At 42.1% G+C, this 21,686-nt stretch overlaps 1 protein-coding gene and 1 non-coding gene across 2 annotated transcripts; both read left to right on the top strand.

Annotated features, from left to right (window-relative positions):
• The first annotated feature begins 9,268 nt into the window (after nucleotides 1-9,268).
• LOC147925583 (uncharacterized) lies at nucleotides 9,269-9,709 on the top strand. Its single transcript, XM_087492681.1, has one exon. It carries the CDS (start codon nucleotides 9,269-9,271, stop codon nucleotides 9,707-9,709), a length of 441 nt encoding a protein of 146 aa, XP_087348807.1.
• An 11,404-nt stretch (nucleotides 9,710-21,113) lies between these two features.
• On the top strand, nucleotides 21,114-21,220 carry LOC147925582 (small nucleolar RNA R71). The gene has a single exon (XR_015585552.1). It is a non-coding gene; the product is annotated as a small nucleolar RNA R71 (small nucleolar RNA).
• Nucleotides 21,221-21,686: the final 466 nt, after the last annotated feature.

The raw sequence follows: 21,686 nt of genomic DNA, 5'->3' as shown, positions 1-21,686 counted from the left end.
AGACGCGCATCTCGACCGACACGTTCTCATTCACGTGACACCGCTTTCGACCGGAAAAGCTAAGCCTCGCTCGAGTCGAGATCCTTTGACTCAACCGGCGGATCCGATTCATCCGAGTCACCGACATTCCACTCGACCAGTTCCGACTCGACCGATGGAGTTGCATTTTGCTTGATTCATTTAAGTTACATCCAGCTCACTCAACCATCTCTCCCTCGATCAGAGAGCTCAACACAAGTCCCATCATTACTGCTGTTCGCCAACACTCGAGTCGGCACCGTGCGACTCGACCCATCTGGCGATCCCAACTCTGCTAACACTCAACCGGTGACTCGACCCTTCTGAAATATCCCACTCGGGTAACCTCTGCTTCCACTCGACCTCTGGCGCTGTGCTCACTCGACCGTTGTCACTTGAACCAACGTCCATCGACTTGACCTAGCCGACTCGATCCGCCGTCTCCCTCCCCACCGTTCCCCGCACTGCCCGACTTGACCGACGCTCCCTAACTTTTCCACAGTATCGTCGTGTCGTTACGGTTTGACTAACATCATATGATTCATCTCTTAGCACTCTAAATTTCAAATTTGATTATTGCTCTTGTCATTTATTCACTAACCTATTAAGTCTTAGCTTTGAGTTAAACATGTCTCAGAGAAGTAGAAAGAGCAATGAGTATTTAGGTGAGATGAGAGAGGCATATGGATGTGTGGGTGGAGAATGCTCATCGCCTAAGTCCATGGCAAAGTGTTTTTTGGAAATGAAGAATTTGGTAGAAGAAGTTGTTGAGGGTTCATGGCAGACAGCGGGTTCAAGCGGACCAGTCAAGCCGCTAACCTAGAGTAAGAGCCGTGGGAAGAGACCGAAGCAAGTTTATGAATCAAGAGATGAGGGCAGTGATTACGAGTTGGAGGAACCTCAGTTGCGTTCAGGACAAGTGCCCAGGAAATCAGTAAGAAGAAAAGCGGTTGAGGCAAGATTGACTCTCAAGGAGTACTATGAGGATTCTCAGCAGCTGGAGTTCATGGGAACGAGATATTCCCATGCTGAGACAATGGTGTAACTCGAGATAACTGAGGATGTGCAGTATCTGTTTAGGTGGTGCCACCTGGAGAGAATCATGAACTCAAACAACCGTTCCCTTTTTTTATTTATAATAATATTAATTCACTAGTGGTCCCATACCCACTAACAACCTAGCAACAATCTACAACAGTGGATAACAAAACAATTCTATTAAACCAATAATGCAATAACCAAGTTCCAACATCCTACAATGTTCTATCAACTCAACACTAGCAACCTAACAATAGCTAGACCACAACCATTCAAGCCTCTAGAACATCCTCCTCCTCATCGCCCTGATTCCATGATCACACTTTGCCTTTACCTGCACCACAAACACATATTGAGATGCATGAGTATTATTATAAACACTCAGTGAGGTCATCCTCCCATCTACTAGGTTATACACACAAGCAACTGAGATTCCAATGTTTAACAAACAACAAGAAAACACAACAAACCAGGAATCAAGAATCACACAAGTTGGTGTCGACCGACACCGACCCCGTAGACACGTTCTGCTCAAAGCCGATCGTCGAATCTCCGTTCCTAATCATCTCCAATCCATCCCAAACTCCCCCAAATGCTTTAGGAACCTAAGGAAACATGAAACCAACCAAACCACGCAAGCAAAACACCACAAATATACAAAGAACAGCCAAACAAAAGAGATCTCAGGCTTAGATCATCCATGGTCAAGCACTCACCTCTTTTACAGGAAGATTTGAATGAGAAACGGTGGAACCAACACCTTAGGAAGCTTCTCCTTCGTTCCCAACAACAACTCTCTCTTCTACAGCTACAGATCTCGCCAAAAACCACCAAGAACAAGCCAAAATCTCTCAATAACACTCTCAAACGTTTTCTCTCTTCTTTCTCTCTTTTCTCACTCAACGGCGACAAACAACTTCTAAAACCCTTAATTTGTCGCTTCTCCTCTTACATACTCGGTTTAGGTAACTAAACCAAACCAAACCAACCAAAATCGCGAATTAAAAACAAAGCTGACGAACCCAGGGTTAATGGTGTCGATTGACACACCCCTGGTGTTGGTCGACACTCACTCTAAAAATACAGAAACTGGTTCGCGGATGTTACATGAACACTCCCAAGCATCGATACAGGGTGGAAACCATCCATTTCCTCTCTACTCTGAATATCCACTTGTATGCAGATGAGTCGGGCACAATGTCGGATGGAGGTATAAGTTACATCACATCCGCATTCACGGCCAGTATTACACTCTCACCAGCAAGACCATCGAGGAAGTACTCGGCTTTCCAAGCGGAACTGGGAGTGCACCACAGATCGATCAGAATGAAGTAGCAGCACTCTGGGCGACGATTGGAAGCACAACTACGTTCTGTCTCGTCGAAAAGAAAGGCGACACACTTGTGAAGCCCTATGTTGTGATACTTCCAAAAGGCAGTAGCCGTTGCGTTTTACGCAAAGGAGATCAAGGGCTATATCACGAATGGTGAGCTTGAGAAGATTGATCTAGCGTTTAAGGGAGTCTCGTTCACTGCAATGGATGGAACGGAACTGCAAGGTGACACGACCAACATTTCTCCCTCGTTCTACCTTCTGAACTACATGATGATCTACAAGACTTGGGTTTAGCGATTCAACAGTAACCAAACTCCAGGAGTGATGTGCATGGACGGCGTGGTTACATGGTTTGTTAAGGCTGCTGGTGTTCCACTAGTCTTCGAGTCATCCCCACCATGCTAGATAGACGTGAACAACTTGCGAAAACTTAACACTTTGGATTGGGGTTTGAGGCATGGGCGACTGATCTACAAGTTTGTGCATCCTGAGGCTGTTCCCTCGAGAGTACTCCTTCCTTGTGTCGAGTTGACAACGATCTTAAGCGGTGAGAATATCGAGTTCATTCCTCCCACGGACACTATGTACGGTTTTGAGGTTGAGGAGCAACATGTAAAGGTTGCAGAAGCAATAACCGACCTGATGGAGAAAGACATAGATGAGTACCACCCATAGCAGTTTCACTTCGAGGAGTACTCATAACCTAGAATGGCCAAGGGAGTCAAGGCAGCTCAGGACCGTCTCAACAAGCTTCAGAGATGGGGCAAGGCAAGGGATAAGGCGTTCAACAGTTTCACGAACTTCATGCATAAGTTTAGATGTTCGACATCCACTAGCGTTATTCCTATGTCTATTCCCGAGGACACCAGACCAAAGAAGGGTCGCGCCTCCGCGAGCCTTGAGCCAACTCTCCAAAGAACACTCTCTTTGGTCCCTTCTCCAGCACGTCAATCCTCCTATGTGTCAAGAGAGCGTTAGCCTTCACCCGCTCCTTCACGACAATCATCTCATGAGTCTAGGGAGAGAAGGAGAAGAGGTTCGCGAGGTTCCATGGATAGAGCCTCCTCAAGTCATCGGTCGGCCCATCGTTCAGCAGCTCAAGGTGAGCAAGAGATTGAGCAGCAGAATGAAGCTCAGGGTGATTATCATGGCATGCACGCGGTTGAGTAGCAGATTGAGCATCAAGGTGATATCAGCCTACAAAGGTTATTGTGTTAGTATCGGACCATAGTGAGTCCAGAGTCGACAACATGCAGTGCGACGAGCAGCCGAACGTTTATCAGAAAACGCAAGCAGTTGAGCAACAAGTCGACCAAGCAGTTGAGGTCCCTCCTTCGGATCCTAAACAAGGTGAGGGACAAAGTCAGTATCACACTCCTCCTTGGACGAGCACCGACTCCTTTTTCTACTACTGAGGTACTCCTACCTTCCTTTTGTATATACCATTTCATTCATGCATTGTTTTTGTTGTGATTCTCAAATCCTTCTGCAAATTTTTCTTACACGAGAGACTGTGTAATTTAAGTTTGGAGGAGGGTTTGAGATGATGTATCTGATGTTATTTTTTGTGATTCTTATTTTTGCATCATATCATGTTTGAGTCTCCATTCATTTATTTGCATAGAAAAGCCAAACAAATTTGAAAAAAAAAATTGAAAATTTCCACAAAAACAGAGTGTTCATGTAGTTTGCACTTGCATATTAGGATTGAGTCTAGTGTCATTAATATAGGGCTGTTGCATTTAGGATAGGGGTTGATGATGATTGTAACCTTGTTAGCATGCTGAGTTAAATAGGATAGGATCAAGGCCATTGTTATTAGTTCTTTGATGCATGTTGATTAAACTTGAAATGTAAGACTGAACCAGGTTTTGAATTCTCGAAATTGCATTCTAGTCTTGATTGAAGCATGTTTTGAATTGACATCATTTCCTATCTATGTGAACCTAATCATGACTTTCAATTATCTTGTTATGCATTGAATTTGAACTCATGGATACCATATACATATTTGGATTATCGTTCTCCTTTTTACCACCCTTGTTAATCCAAGTAGCTGATTCCCATCTTTGGAACAGTTTCCTGCACCCTTAACCAACCGTTCTTTCAAGGCAATTGTATTCTTGAGTGTCATGCCTTTTCCGAGTTGAGTTTGTTAGAAAGTGGTAGGTTCTAGCCGACAAGAGTAGGATCTTGTGTAGTTCTAGTTTGCGTTTTCCGGACTAGTAGGACTAGATGAGAACTCGATTTGGGATATTGGGATTGGATTTGTGCAGAAAAGTGAAGAGTAAAACGGAAAGCAAAAAGGTAAAGAGTCTTTAGGAGGGGAATGTGTTTTCAAGGTTTATAAGTCTAGTAAAGGATTTGGGTTGAGAAAAATAAAAAGAGTTAATAGTTCTGGGTATAAAATGAAAAGATTAGATAAAGAGAAAGCAAAACGCTTAAGGTGACTAGAGTCTTAAGAAGAAAAGAAAGAAAACCATAGTGATAAAAAAGATTTCTCAATCCGCTAGAATGATAATAAATGACATCCTCCTAAGACTAAGTACAAAGAATAAGAGAATGGGTTTGAGATTATGTATTGGATGAAGGGTAGAGATAGGACCAACCTCTAGGTTAGAACGTTAGGGCTTAGTTTTCTTGGGGACCTTTGGGTAGAAGGGGTATTGCTCCTGTATGTATCAGTTGGTTTCAATCTTTAGTCTTCTCTTAAGATCAACTCCTTTTTAACGAGAGAATAAAACCACTTGAGAAGGAGACCATCTTTGTCTCTAACCTTTTACCCTAGCCAAATGAGTTTGATGACATTGCATAGCTTGATTAACGGTTCTCCGTTAATGAATGTTAAAGGGATTGATTGATAGGATCGCATGTGTAGATTAAAGATTGGAATCGGTTTAGGTTGTGAAGAACTTGTCTAAAGTTTTTAAATTAAGTTCTCTCACCATGCATCATAGAATTAAAAATAAGGACCTTCATTCTAACTACTTTATTCAACATGTTTTAGGTTCTGAGACCCCATCTTCACACCTCTCTGGCACACTTTGTTCTTGATTGTTTGTTTGGGGTAAGCAAAGAATAAGTTTGGGAGAATTGATATGTCTATATTTTATCTTTGCTTAACATATATTTATCATGCATTTAGCTAGGATAACTCATTGTTTTGCATCATTTTCTAGTCTCTTTTATACACTTTGCATGTTTAGGTATCATCTTTGCATGTTTAGGTATCATCTTTGCATGCATCATGGTCAAGAGAACCTCAAGACCCTAATTCCACAACCAAAACTCAAAGCACTTATTCCACTAAAGCAGTATAGTTACGCACAAGTGAATAAAATTACAAAGTCATTCGCGGAACAAGTTGGTCGAGGTGGATTTGGAACTGTATATAGAGGAACACATTCAGATGGCCGCGTGGTTGCAGTGAAGGTTTTGAAAGACTCAAAGGATAATGATGGTGCAGACTTCATCAATGAAGTTGCAAGCATGAGTCGAACTTCTCATGTCAACATTGTTACCCTCCTAGGATTCTGCTCTGAAGGTTCCAAGAGAGCAATTATTTACGAATTTCTGGAAAATGGGTCTCTTGATTAGTTCATCTCAGACAAGACCTCGATTGATATAGATTGGCCGGTACTTTCTAGAATTGCGCTTGGAGTTGCTCGTGGTTTAGAGTACTTGCACCATGGCTGCAAAACAAAGATGGTACATTTTGACATAAAACCTCAAAAAGCGACTCTATTCTTTTTTTTTTCTCTATTCTCTCTCTAAAAGAGACTCTTCAAAAACCACTTTTTGCCATTGTTACCAGCCGGCGCCGGCTTCTCTGGCGTCGATCGGATCTTTTCCCTTGTTCTTAAGTCTTTGCATAGATAACACTGGCCAATGGTTTCCCAAATCTTTTGGTTGATTCCTTACATCCGGTTTTTTGTCCTTCTCTCCATTTGCGAGAGTTTTATTCCGACCACAATCCGACGAGATCTTCGGAGTAGTGTCGGCGCCTTTCCGCTGAAGATCATTTCTGGCGGCTTCCTTAGGTTCACGATTGGAATCGTTCCTCATCAACATCGTCAATTAGCCAACTCCGTCGCGAGTTTTATCAAACTGAGAAACTGGGATTTCCAATCCCAGATCTGGGATCCAGGCATATCAAGTTTTGGATTAGAAGATTGGATGATAAAATTTCAGTCTGATTGCATCACTAAACTTTGGCATTATTTCTTCTTGGCGGGTTTGTCTAGCAGCGGAGGACATGGTGATCTGGATATGACGATGGCTGGGTTTGTCTCTGTGTTGGGTCTCCCCAGCGTTAGAGATTTATTTTCTCTCCACAAAGGCATACAACGTTTGTGAGATGATGTTGTGGTTCATTCACGGTGTTGGTATACACGGCCTTCTCGATATGACGCTTATAGTTATTGTGACGATCTCCAACGTTTTTTGGTCTCAGATGTATAATAAGATGGAGTTATATAGCAAGTCAATTTTTCTAATACGCACAAGGACACCGATACAGATTAATTGATATTGGATTGTCAGGATTTCAAAACTTTTTCCAGAAGCAACGGGCTTTGTTTATGTTGTGTGGAGTTTCAAACTAAGAATGCCAATAAGGCATACATATCACATTGAAGTAAGATGGCTTATGAAGAAGGAACATGATAGCGATTAAGGCTTACCGGAAGGAAGCATCCGTCAATTTCACTTCGTCATGTTTGATATCTTCGTTACATGGCACATATTTCTGCTTATGTAACAAATTGATTTATGAAGTTTTGTATTGATCTTATTTGGTGTAATATTCCATTGATTAATAAAAGATATTGAAAGGAAAAAAAAAATTTCGGTGGGAAACTCCTTGCTTTCAAAACTTTTAACGTCGGTTTACATTATGACGTTATTAAACCGACGTGTCCCATCGTTTTTCTTGTAATGAATAATGTGCTTCTAAACAAATGTAAATACACCAATATTATTGAATAGTACCAGATTTCAGATTTACAAACCAGGAATTATCATCAGTGATAACTATGTGAGTATTTTCAGGATCTAGAGCAATGGCATCTTCAACCTACGACATGCAAAATAAATAAATAAAAATCTTATGAGATTAAATAAATAAAACAAATCTGAAGACATAATTGCTAAACTCGAATGACAAATACACAAACTTGGATGACATAATTGCTAAACGCGAATGACAAATACACACATAAAAAGATGAAGAAGAAAAAGAGAGACTGTAAAAATGGAATGAGAAACCGAAATATGAATCGTAGAATTCTAAGAAAATAAACGATGGAGAGGAAGAGTGACTGAGTGAAAGAGGGATAAATTAGAGTAGATTTGAGTTAATTGGATGTTAAATAGGAGATGAAATTGTTTGAGACGGTGACATGGTTAATTTTAAATAGGTGGTGTTAGTGTGAGTAATTTTAGGGGTTAGAGTCGATGCAGTTTTAAAATATGGATTTTTTTTTTAGAAACTTCTTTTTTTTTTTTTTTTAAATCTCGTTAGAAAAATATAAATTGCCGGATTCTGATCTTTATTTTCTTTATTGTAATTTTTTTTTCTTTTGTTAAATCAATTTTGTTAGAATATTAAAGGTGGAAGATGACTGTGTATAGATCAGGATAAAACAAAATTTCCCTTTCTTCCACCTTCGTGGTAGGTTTTTTTTTTTCTTTTTTTTTTAAAACTAATTTTATTAATCATTAATATTCGTTTTTTATTTGTTTAAATTAAAAGAGAAAGAAAAAAAATCTCATGTGGCTTAATATTATTGGACAATGTGACTTGTACTTTATATGATAAGAATATATATTAGAACTTTATAAGAAGCCCTAATTCATAAGTTTCAACAATGAAGTTTTACTGTACAAAGAAAAAGAAAGTCTCCACAACAAAGAAACCAACAAAACAAAACAAAAAATCTGATGTGGCCGAAGAGAAAAGATACCCTTGTTTAACGACAATGTTGTGGGAACATTTGGAGAAAGAGAGATTCAAGGGTTTACGTGTATTCACTCGTGGGATTTGGCATACGTTGTTAACTCTCTCGATTTTTGGCTTGTTGAGATCCGGAAGTGAGGTTTTGTTTTCTCCGATAAGATTTGGCGTCATGATCTTGTTCGTAGTGATGTTTTTCAAGTGTTTACTCTTCGACGACTATCCGGATCCAACAGTAACGCCGGTACTAAAATATCTTAGATTTTTAATATCATTGATCATATTACCTGTCATGTTTTATATCCCTTTCTATTACCCTACCATGGATGTATTTGTTTCGACCTTTTCTTTGCTCGCCGGAGGAATCTCATCCTATCAACTCTATAGCACGATGGACATTGGACATGGTCTACTCTTTCTTTTCCTTGCCTTTACTAAATGGACTTTTAGCCATCGAATTTGCTGCTCAAGAATATTAATCTGTCTCTGGACTTTTATCGACTTATTTCTTCGAATACATTCTCTACGTTTATAATTTCGAATTTCTAGCTAATGTAGTTTAATTTTTTTTAATATTATATTTTATTGAATCATAACAATAAAACTAATTGATTTGTTCTATATAATGTGTTTTTTATATGTAGTTATTTATTTCTCTCCGTTTTTAATATATAACTTTTTAATTTGCATGCACATAAATTAAAAAATCATTTAATTCCTTCTCGTTTGATAATTGGAGCTCTTTAGGCTGTTTACATGAAAAACTTGGTGACAGGGGTTTTATTGATCTGGGTATCTCGAAGACAAGCACTATGGCCGACGTCATGACTATGCAGAGGAGGCAGAGACATCGGCTCCCTTTACTTAATACTGTGGAGGAGGAGATACAGAAGCAACAGCTTAATCGTTCTCGTGAGGCACAGGATGTACCTCTGTGGAGGGAAAAATGACTGCTACCGGAACAGTTTCTCAACCAAGGAAACATGGCACCATATTCACGTTGTTCGCCCGCAACTGGATGACTATAACGCGATCTGGTTCTCACAAGCCACTCTGAAATATGCCTTTCTCACCTGGTTGGTTGCTAAGAACAAAGTGGCAACAGGGGAAAAAATGCAGCAATGGAATCCTCAGGCTAACACAAGTTGTATCCTCTGCAATCACCCGCTGGAGACGAGAGAGCATCTCTTTTTTCATTGTCCCTATTCTAAGTTGGTGTGGGAAGGGTTAGTGGAAAAACTACTCGAAGACAAGTATACAAGTCACATGAAAGATATCCTCACTCTTTTTGCCGGGAATGTTCTTGACAAAACGCTAAAGTTAATCCTGGGTTATGCTTTCCAAACCACCATCTACTCACTTTGAAGAGAATGAAACGGGAGACGGCACGACGAACACTCTTCGACAGCGGAGTAACTGATTAAGCAGATAAGAACGTTCACAATCGTCTCAGTACAATAAAAAGATGCCAAACCACAACCATTCAAATTTGGTTTGCAGCTAGATTCTACTGATTTTATTTCAACCTGTTTAAAGTTTTTTTTCAACATAAACTTTGTAAAACGTTTATTTTTCTTTTGAATATAATTTAACATTAAATTCAAAAAAAAAAGAATCATTTCATTTTTGTTAAGTTTTAAACTAAAACATAATTAAATATCTACCTAAACATAATCTAATCAATAAGAAACAATCTCTATAATATTTCTTTTTTTTGCATTGAACTTTAGAAAAATCAGGAATTTCAAAACATTTTTTTCTCCTAAAAATCAAATAAGAAGAAACGGAGAGAATCCCGATTGTTTGTATAAAAAAAAAAGAAGAAGAAACGGAGAGAATAATAAGTATAACAGGTTTCTTAATATGGGATGAGTTATGACGTTCATAGTATGTCTCAATTTAAATTCATTTATATATGAATAAGATTATACAAATTTCTAATATAAGAGAATAAAAACGAAATAAAGATATTTTGACTGGCGTTTCGTGTTATAGGCCCAATGATTTATCTACAAATATTGAAATTGTGAAAAGAAAAAAAATTATACCGTGCGGTGGATGATGAAGTCTTCTTCTTGTTTCACGGAAAAAGCATTAAATTTGTTGATTTATGCGTACCATAAACAAAAATCAAAAATCAACTAGAATGACCCAACATTTAAGTATAAAAACCAAAAATCATTTTTGTACTATTTTAATTAAATATTAAATTTAAATAAACAGAAATAATTTTATTTAGTTTTTAGTTTTGATTTTTCAAAAAGATTATGAATTTGGCATTAGCAAGTGTGGTGAACGTGGCACCATAACACGTAAAGATACGGAAAAAAGTAATACAGTAAAAAGTAAAAAAGTTAGATTTATTCATGTGCCAAATCCCAAATGGACACCGTAGAGGCGAAGACTTTGTCAAAGGTAATATTGATGAAGTCAATATTTCATTTATTTATTTATGAGAATCCTACTTCTATGTGCCATGTCATCATCTCAAGTCTTCTCGATAAAAAAAAAAAAAAAAAATCTCGACTAACAAACAAGCACACCCAAAAAAAAGAAAAAAATCTCGCACACCAAAAAAAAAATGTCGCGCCCCACGGTAATGAGATGAGAGAGTTACATGCTCGATCCACGGCGATTACAACTGGAAGCCTATGGCTGGCGGGTTATGTTCATCTTCATCATCTCTTTTCTATCCTCCTAAGTAGCACTGAAACGGGTACGGAGACTAGAAACTCGGACGGCATGAGTACTTATAAGTTAATATATATAAAATCCTACCACCTAAAGTTTGCTTTTTTATTTTATGTATCAAATGTTTTTGTTAGTCAAAATAACACTTTTAACATTAGAAACTTCCATTTAGGACTTAAGTTAGTAATCATGTGTATAAAAAAAACAATTAACAAGACACGTCATCATCTTCTACATTTAGATTAGTATTTGTGTTGAGAAACGTTTCGATGGAGTTTCGTAGCCGTTTCCGTCCCTGAAACGTTTCCGAGACGGGGATGGTGTACCTTTGGGCGTCTCCGTGCTCTTTCTTTTGTGCTTTGATTCCTCCTCGGGTCGTTCCCAATGTTTGGCACTTTCCATACTTCGTGGGTACAACATCAACAAATTTGCTCATGATCAAGTGTTCTCGTATCAACAGGCGGCGGCAAAGGCTGAAGAACAGGCGGCGCGAAGGCTGATTGGTTATGGTAGGAGCAACAACGGGAAGATGGAGATTGAGAAGTTTCTCAAGACTATGAAACTGGATGTTTCTGAGGCCACTCAAAATAACAGTTGGTATAATGAGAAGGATACACAGCCGCCAAAAAGAGCAGCCCATAAGAAGCCGCCAAAAAGCCATCGGAAATGCCATAGTCCTCTGTCCTTCGTAAAACAGCTGACAGAACCAGAACATGAAATTAACTGCAGACGCATATCGATGGAACGTAGAAGCTCTTAATGGACTTGAGAGGATCGTCCACAGCGGTGAAGAACCCCAAAGCACTCACCGGATAGCCTGAAAACGACGATGTTTGGAATTTGTGACGGCGTCTGCGGCTGTACCTATTGTTGTGGCTGTGGTGGCGGTGGATTTGGCTGTTGATTCCTACGATACCTGACTATGAACCGATAAATTCCGACGTGGTACACGCCAAAGATTAAGCAACAATTATTTTCCACCGAAGGTATCTTCAGATCCATGAAGAACTTAACTTCGGCTGATCCAGTTAACACGGCGAGAAGAACCTGTTGGAACCTTGGTTGTGAAGTAACTTGGTCAACGTATCAATCCCGTGATATGAGCACAGTTAATGGTGGTTTCCATATATGTAAAGATTGTGATTTGTTAGGATCGTTTCTATGATGTATATATGTTTGTAAATCAAGGTTTAATAGATGCATCAAAAACTTCAGAACCTCTATTTCTTCATGGTATCAAAGCCTGAATCATTTCTGCAAAATTAAAAGTTTTTTTTTCCAATTGATCGATGGCTGCTGCGAACCCGACGAACTCAATGAACCCCACGAACCCGACAAACCCAACGAAACCGATGACTCCGACAAACCCGACAACCGAAGTGAGATGCACAATCTCACCCTATGATCTGACTACTGCTGATAATCCTGGTGCAGTGATCTCTCATTGATACACAGAGTTTTAAACCCTATTTTCCTACTGCAAGTGCACAACAAAGAAGTAGTACTTAGGGGTCGAATCCCACGAAGACCAAGTTTTACTCTATGGTTCTATTGGTTCAATTTCAAGCTAAGACAATTCAAAGTTGGGTTTGTTTGGTAACAGTAACGCGATTAAAACGGTATAAAAAGGCAATAAGCAAAACACTAGATCAGGGGTAATTCTCGGGAATTTCAGAGATAGCAACTAAACAACTATTCAGGGCATAGATTAAGTACCAGTCTAGAACTCAAACATAAATATAAACTGATCCACTGTCGTGGAATCAATAACTCTATCTGATCGATTATGTGCGGAAACGCGGAGCACATGCTCAGACATCCGGAGCACATGCTCGGCGGTCCATAAACCCTAAACTGTCGTTTGAGCCCAGAATCGCAGACAAGCATTAAAGAACAGGAATGATAAGTTCACAAATCACCTACACATCAACTTTCGCAGGTCTAGGATAATTTGCCCACTAATGTCTTTTCTAGCAACCTATTACACTTTTGATGAATATATAAACCTAGAATCATAGATTGGGTGATCAAATCAACCTAAGCATTAAGTCTAACAATAGTGAAGACAATCGATTATATAAAGCCCTATTTGTGTTCTGTTGCTAACCCATGAAACCCCTTTTGAAACCCCTAATCTAGCAAAGAAAACTACTCAGACATAAAGAAATGAATCATAGCAAAAGATGAGAAATTCAATGACATAAAAATAAAAAGGGTTCAGAGAATGCTTCACAAGGTAGCCGCTCTTCTTCCTCTCACAAAAACGTCGCTCAAAAACCAAAAAGAAAAAGTATAATCTCTCTTTCCTAAAACCCTAGGTTAAATAGCATACAAGTAGAGAAAAATAAGGAAAGAATCCAAATTCAAATCTCCCTGTTAAAAAGCGATCTCAGCCCTCTTTCTCTCACAAAGGATCGCCTAAAATAAGGGGAATTAGGCAGGAAATCGGCGCCTAGATGCTTGCCACGTGTCGTCATGAAACCGTAGAGTTGGGAGCATGTGCTCGGAAATCGGGAGCATGTGCTCCTGGGTCTAAAATCAGCTTTTCTGCTCCAATTCAACTCCTTTCTGCTCTGATTGCTCCTGCTGTTCCAATCCTTGCTTTTAGCTTCCTAGCCTCTTATTATAACCTGAAAAGGACTCAAACAACTACAAAACTATCAAATAAACGGGGTCAAAGTGAGTCAAAACCGTAACATATCAACTCCCCCGGACTTTGATCTTTGTTTGTCCTCAAACAAACTCAAACCAAGCGCCAAGAGAGCCAGGGTGGGAACTCGCAAAAATCTCAGAAACCGTGAGTAGACCATGACCTGCAGACCACATGTGTTAGCACAAGCTATACCAAAAACTTCTCCAGCAAACATCTCCAAAACCAGAACCATAATTGGCAATCAAACCCAGAAAAAGATCACTTTCCAGACAAAGACTCTTTACATTCAATTAAAATTGGCGTGAGCTTCTCATTAAGGGCATTAAGCTAGTGAAATCGAGGCTTGGTAGATAAAAGGCTGTTTTAATGGTGGAGCTATAGAGTGTTTAGGGGTTACCATTACTTCGAAAGAGATGCAGGATATCGCACAAAATGGTAAGGGAGAGTGGACTCATTGATGTCCACAACCTCTAATCACTCTTCTCTTCTTATCTTCTCAAACTCAGCCTCTCTTTTCTCCTCAGGGTACAACGCATGCTCGGGGGTGTGTAATACTAGCTCTGGTCCCTTTCCATCATCCTTAAACGTTTTTTTTTTTTTTTTTTTTTTTTTTTTGATGAGACATATGAAGGATGATGGGGGATCTTCTTCTGATATTGCCCCAGGGGCATGCGGACCGTATCCTAGGCTCTCTCTCTACTCAAAACAACTTGTGGACTCGGATTTATATAATTTCGGAGCAGGTGCTCGCTGGGTTGGAGCACGTGCTCTGTCCGTCCGGCTTTTTCCTCTTTGGTTCTCCAGCAAGAGCGAGTTAGAGATTGTGTCAGTCCTGCTCTCCCCGACCGTTTTGCACATAGCTGCACAGAATAAGAAAACAAAAATACAAGTGCAAGTGGTTTGAAAGGAGGTTAGGCTCGGGGTGGTACTAACTTAAAATGAGCTAGCTATTCAAGATCAGCAAGATTGGCAAAATGAATAAGAAGTCCTGAATATGTGACACGTTCCTTATCCTAATGCCCAAAACGAGAAGAATTTAAATCCGGTTAGGTTCCAATAAAGTAGAGTCTAAGTCTTTCCGGTGAAACCTTAATGGGATGAAGCTTTTCTGGCCAGGAGAAGTGTCCGAATGTGAAGAGGTATTAGCTCGTCTTTGTACTCTTAGTTCTGCAACAATGGTCACTAGGAAAAACGGTCAAACTCACAAATGGTTTAAAACATCACAGATTTCGGTCCTAATTCCCACAAGTTTTGGTTCGACTCACATGACAAACTGACTCAATAAAAAGAAAGATAAAGAAAACTAATGTCATAGGTGACCCTCCCCTGGACTTACTTCACACCGTCTCCGGTGGGAAAATAAGCCAAAGAGAGACCTAGACAAGAAGATAAATAAAGATAACAACAAAAATGAAAAGAAAATAAGGCGGATAGGACAATGATGGTGTGTGTAACCGCGATCAGGCGTCGGAATCGTCTGGGCTCTCGCTCTCCGAACGGGCAAGGCGGCGCCTCCGACGTGGTGGTCTCACTGGTGGGCTTGGGTCGGCGGCGGTGGTGGTGAGGTGGCAGCAACCGCGAGATAGTGTCGTCAGGATCCTTCGCATCAAGCTGTTGTTCTTCTGCTGCGACTCGACCATCCATCTCCTGTACTCAGCGGTATCGGGCTCATCAGAGATCGGTGGGAGATCAAACTCACCCTGAGGATCGGATGATGTGAATGGTGGAACGCTGTCCTCGCGGTGGTGGGATGACCTAGCAAAGTCTGCTGGTGGTGGATCAAACTGGGTAGGTGGAGGCGGAACATCTCCCAGAAGCAGTGGGGCACGGGAGAAACGCAGATCATCCACCGTGGCTAGCTGCGTAAGCTCAGGAGCTGGGAGGCGAATGCTCCCCTGATTACCGTCAGGGCCACCGTACCGGTATGTGTAGAAGGGGTTGGCTAACTGGATGACTCGGGAGTGGACCAGATGTTGTATGTCAATGCGCTCCCATAGACGGAATGAGAGCTTCGACGGCGACGAGGAGAAGAAGAGAAGAAAGAAGAAAGAAGAAAAGAGAGAAGGGTTTGTGATTTGGTGGGTTACCTGGGCCTGGGCCTGGTGGGCCTGGGCCTGAAATTCATTAAACTTACCTGGCCCAATCGCTCTTCTCTTTTTCTTCTTTTGTTCTCAGTTCGCCGAGCATGTGCATCGGGTTGTTCGCGTCCTGCGAGCATGTGCTCTGCATCTTCTTCCAACATTCCTGAAACCGAAAAGAGAAGAAACAAATCCTAAAAAGAAAAAGAAAAACTCAGCAATATATACCTGGTGGGTTGCCTCCCACCCAGCGCTTGTTTTAAGTCATTAGCTTGACTCGAAAGCTCCTTAGGCAATAGGAGGGTTGCCTAGGGCGAAGGTTTCACCCCTTTCGTGCTCAGAGGCGGCAAGATATGGCTTCAGCCTCTGTCCATTCACCACAAATTCTCCTCCTTTTGTGTCCAGCAACACAACAGCCCCATATGGTCTAATCTCCTTGATGGTGAAGGGTCCGGACCATCGTGATCTTAGCTTTCCGGGAAACAGTTTCAGCCTAGAGTTGAACAACAAGACTTGATCATTAGGAGCAAAGGTCCTAGTGAGGATCCGCTTGTCATGGTAGGCTTTGGTACGCTCCTTGTAGAGTTTTGAGTTTTCATAGGCGAGGTGCCTAATCTCCTCTAGCTCATGCAATTGCATCTTCCTCCTTTCATGGGCGCTCTTAGTGTCAAAGTTCAGCATTTTCACTGCCCAAGCAGCCTTGAACTCTAGCTCAATAAGAAGGTGACACGCCTTACCATACACCAAGTGAAACGGTGTAGTCCCCAGGGGTGTTTTGTAGGCGGTTCTATAAGCCCATAGAGCCTCATCTAGCTTCAGAGACCAATCCTTCCTTGTTGTGTTCACTGTTTTTTGCAAAATGCTCTTGATCTCCCGGTTAGAGATCTCAACTTGGCCGCTTGTTTGTGGGTGGTAGGGGGTGGCGACCTTGTGCCTCACTCCATTCTTCTTGAGAAGACTCTCAAAGACCTTGTTAATGAAATGCGATCCACCATCGCTAATGACTACCCGTGGGACACCAAACCGTGGGAAAATAACCGACTTGAACATCTTGAGCACGGTCTTTGCATCATTATTGGGGCTGGCCAAAGCTTCTACCCACTTGGACACGTAATCGACAGGCACCAATATGTACTCATTGTCGAATGAGTTCGGGAAAGGTCCCATGAAGTCAATTCCCCAAACATCAAATACCTCAACCTCCAAGATGAAATTCTGAGGCATTTCATTCCTCCTGCTGATGTTCCCTTGTCTCTGACATGTGTCGCAAGTAGACACGAACCGCTGCGCATCTCTGAACATGGTAGGCCACCAATAACCCGCTTGAAGAGCTTTGGACACGGTTTTGAAAGTAGCAAAGTGTCTAGCATAGGGTGAGCTATGGCAATGAAACAAGACTCCAGGAACCTCCTCCTCAGTCACACACCTCCTGAAAACACCATCCGAGCAATGCCTATAGAGGTAAGGCTCATCCCAAAAATTCCGCCTTATGTCTTTTAGGAACTTTTTCTTCTTGTTCCCCACAAACTCAATAGGTTCTTTTTCTGCTGCTAGGTAGTTTGCATACTCTCCAAACCAAGGAAAACTCGGCTGTTTGTTGGTATCGATTGCCTTGCACGGGGTTTTTGGAGCATGTGCTCCCAGGCGGAGCATGTGCTCGGCGGGATCAAAGATGCCAATCGAGTAAACATGTTCTTCAGGAAGGCTATCATCCAAGGGTAGCTCTTCTTCTATTCTCATTCTTGACAAGTGATCTGCAACTCCGTTCCCAATACCCTTCTTGTCTTTAATCTCCAAGTCAAACTCTTGAAGCAACAAAATCCAACGGAGTAGCCTTGGTTTTGCATCCTTCTTGGTCATTAGATACCTCAATGCTGCATGATCAGTGTGAACAACCACTTTGGAACCAACAAGGTATGATCGGAACTTCTCAAAAGCAAACACAACCGCTAAAAGTTCTTTCTCGGTTGTAGCGTACGTGCACTGAGCCTCATCCAAGGTGCGGCTGGCATAGTATATCACGTGCAGCTTCTTGTCTTTTCTCTGTCCCAGAACTGCTCCCACGGCATAATCACTCGCATCAGTCATGACCTCAAAGGGAAGGTCCCAATCTGGCGGTTGTACAATCGGAGCGCTAACCAAGGCTCCCTTGATCGTGTGAAACGCTTCCAAGCAAGCAGAATCGAAATCAAACTTTACTTCCTTACACAACAGCTGGGTAAGTGGTCTTGCTATCTTGGAGAAATCCTTAATGAACCGTCTGTAGAAACCGGCGTGGCCAAGGAAACTGCGGATCCCTTTTACCGAATTAGGCGGTTGTAAACTCATCATCACCTCAACCTTGGCTTTGTCAACCTCAATCCCCTTTTCAGAAATCTTGTGTCCTAGCACTATCCCATCTCTGACCATGAAGTGGCATTTCTCCGAATTCAGCACCAGATGTTTGTCTTCACACCGCTGCAACACCCTGCACAAATTAGACAAACAAACGGAAAAGGAGCTCCCATAGACGGAGAAATCGTCCATGAAAACTTCCATTATATCCTCAATCAGGTCAGTGAAAATGGACATCATGCATCGTTGGAAGGTCGCTAGTGCATTGCACAAGCCAAACGGCATTCTGCGGTAAGCAAAGGTGCCGTAAGGACATGTGAATGTGGTCTTCTCTTGATCGTCGGGATGGATTGGGATTTGAAAGAAACCTGAATAGCCATCTAAGAAACAGTAGTAAGGATGGTTAGCCAATCTCTCAAGCATTTGATCAATAAACAGCAAAGGAAAATGATCCTTACGGGTCGCAACATTAAGTTTTCTATAGTCTATGCACATGCGATGTCCCGTAACTGTCCTAGTAGGAATCAACTCATCCTTATCATTCTTAACCACTGTAATTCCACCTTTCTTAGAGACTACATGAACTGGACTAATCCAGGAACTATCAGAAATAGCATAAATTACACCCGCATCTAGAAGTTTCATTATCTCTTTCTTAACAACATCCTTTAGATTCGGGTTCAACCTCCTCTGATGTTCTACCGAAGTCATTGATTCATCTTCTAGATGTATCCTATGCATGCAAAGATCTGGTGAGATTCCTGGGATGTCATCTAGTGAATACCCTAGAGCATTTCTATACTTCCTAAGTTCACAAAGGAGCAAAGCGGTCTCTACATTGTTTAGTTCAGAGTTCACTATCATGGGGTATGTAGAGTTAGGACCTAGGAACGCGTACCTTAGTCTGGCTGGAAGTGGTTTTAGCTCTACCTTTGGAGCTCTTAACTCGCTCCAAGGACCGTCCGCTGACTTTACCGGAGCATGGGCTCCGGAATCCGGAGCAGGTGCTCCCTCGGCGGATTCCTCCCCTGATTGGTTCTCATCGTCTAGGCTGGCGTAAGCTACCAGTTGCTGGAACCGTGTACCTGCATCCAAAATGCGTGTAAAACCATCAGCTTCCTCATTCAAGAATCCATACTTACCCTCTGCCTTTGTCAAGGCAACCTCCAACGGGTCGAGAGTGAGAACTTCATCGGTAACCTCATGTGCAACCTCTGAACCATCATCAACCACAAAAGTCTGACCATCTATCATAGGTTTCTTGAGCAGCTTGTTCATCTTAAACCTTGCAATCATATCCCCCAGCTGGAGATCGATCGCTCCCCCTTGCACATCTATAATCGCACCAGCTGTGCATAAGAATGATCTACCTAAGATCAGGGGGTCACGTGGTTCTTCTTCAAGTTCCAGAACCACAAAGTCTGCTGGTATAAGCGTGTCCCCTATCTGGACATGTAAATCCTCCAACACTCCTATGGGGCGCTTGGTGGATCTATCCGCGAATACTAACGAAATTCGTGTAGACTTGAACTTCGTGTATCCCAGCCTTTTAGCCACTGAATATGGCATAAGGTTCACACTGGAACCTAGATCACAGAGGGAGTTCGCAAAAACCGTTTTACCGATTCTCACGGATAAGACAAATCGCTCTGGATCATCTCTCTTCTTTAGAACTTTGTTTTGCAGCACAGCACTGCACTCTCTTGAAACCATCATCACGTTCTCTTCCTCTGACACTCTCCCAGAAACTAACCCTTTCACATATCTCTTCAAAGCAGGTATCATCTGAACAGCATCAGCTAGGGGTAGTTTTACCGTCAATTCTCTCAACATCTCCTTGCACTTTGCATCCTCCAAATCCTTGTGAGATTTTTTAGGAGGAACAGGGTAAGGAACCCTAGGGGTGTACACGCGTGCAGGAGGTACCTCAGTAGGAATGGTCTGATCGGGAGTCGGGAGCACGTGCTCGCTGGATGGGAGCACATGCTCGCCGGATGCTTCGGCTTCTTTTTGACTCAACGGTGGAGTCTCAGCAGCATGTTGAGGAAGGTATTCTTCAGCAATACCCTTGCCCTTGTCAATCCTAGCGGATGGTGCTTCTCTAGGGGGTAACTTCTTTCCTCCCCTTAGCTCAATCACATTGACATACTCGTTCCGCGGGTTTGCTTCCCCTTTTCCGGGCAGAGTCCCAGGAGTTCTTTTCACGACTTCAGCAGTCTGTGCAACCTGAACATCAAGCTTCTTCACATGTGACATTACTGCCTCATACTTCCCATTAAGGCCATTGTACATGGTATCGACCTTAGCGTTGATTTCCAATGAAGCTTTTTGTTGATTCACCAAGAGTTGTTGCATCATGTTTTTCAGCTCATCCTGAGAGCTGCTAGCAGATGAAGGTCCCAACTGCTGGTTGGTGAAAGGCAGTGCTTGTTGAACGCTTGTATATGCCTGCTGGTTCCCCCCTTGGTAGCGGTTTTGAGTGGGTACAAACTGTTTGCCTTGGAAGTTGTTTGAGAAGGTTTTCTGATAACCCATCTGATTCTGAGCTCCTTGCTGCGGATACACCTGATCCTGAGGGTTCTCCACATTGGTGCTTTTATAGGACAAATTCGGATGGCTTCTGTAGTTCGGGTTGAAACCCCTGTTCTGCACAAAACCTTGCCCACTCACATAATTAACCTCCATCGTTTCATCCTCTCCATCACAAATCTCCTAAGCTAGCGGCATGTCTCCGGTCTCATCGACAAAATGGACAGTTTTCTGGCTCCCCTTCAGAAGAAGGTTCACCTTGGCTGTCAACTCGTCAATCTTTTGCGTATCGACACTGTTGACCTTCACGGACCTGTCATACTCAGGAGCCTTGTTGCTGGAGCTTGCAGCTAGGTTCTCAATCAACTGATATGCTCCTTCCTTAGACTTTGTCATAAAATCCCCATTGCTGGCCGAGTTGAGAACGTTTCTGTAGTCCCAGTTAACTCCATCATAGAAAATGCCCAGAATCTGTTCATCACTGAATCCATGGTGCGGACACTCTCTACGGTACTCTTTGTACCTCTCCCAAGCCTCGCAGAAGGCTTCTCCAGTGTGCTGTTGGAACGATGAAATCTTGTTCCTCAGGGCAGCGGTCTTAGCCTTGGTGTAGAAATGGTCCAGAAACGCAGACCTTTATTCTTCCCATGATGTCAGAGACCCAGGTGGCAATGACTTCAGCCAATGTGAAGCTCTATCCGCAAGAGAGAAGGGGAAGAGCTTGCACTTCAGAAAGTCTGGCGGTATCCCATTTGAACCAGTGGTGCTACATATCTCCTCAAAATTCTCGATGTGGTCCATCGGAATCTCAGCTGGGAGACCGTGAAATAGGTGCTGCTTCACTAGAGAGATCATCTGTGGCTTGATCTCAAAATCTTGGCTTGGGATGGTGGGAGGAACAATCGCCGCTCGGTTGGTGTAGGACACATGCGGGTTGTCCTTGTCCCCAATGGACGGTTCCGGCGGCGCGGCTCTTTCGTGTTGAGCACGGAGCAACTGCCCCAACTATTGTCGAAGTTGCTGCAACTCGGCAGCCATATCCTCATTGTTTCTGTTG

This window comes from Camelina sativa, chromosome 16 (genome assembly GCF_030686135.1).
Source record: "Camelina sativa cultivar CO46 ecotype springtype chromosome 16, ASM3068613v1".
In the NCBI taxonomy this organism is placed as follows: Eukaryota; Viridiplantae; Streptophyta; class Magnoliopsida; order Brassicales; family Brassicaceae; genus Camelina; species Camelina sativa.
Note: the sequence above shows the minus strand (reverse complement) of the source record. Positions and strands in the feature narration are given on the sequence as shown.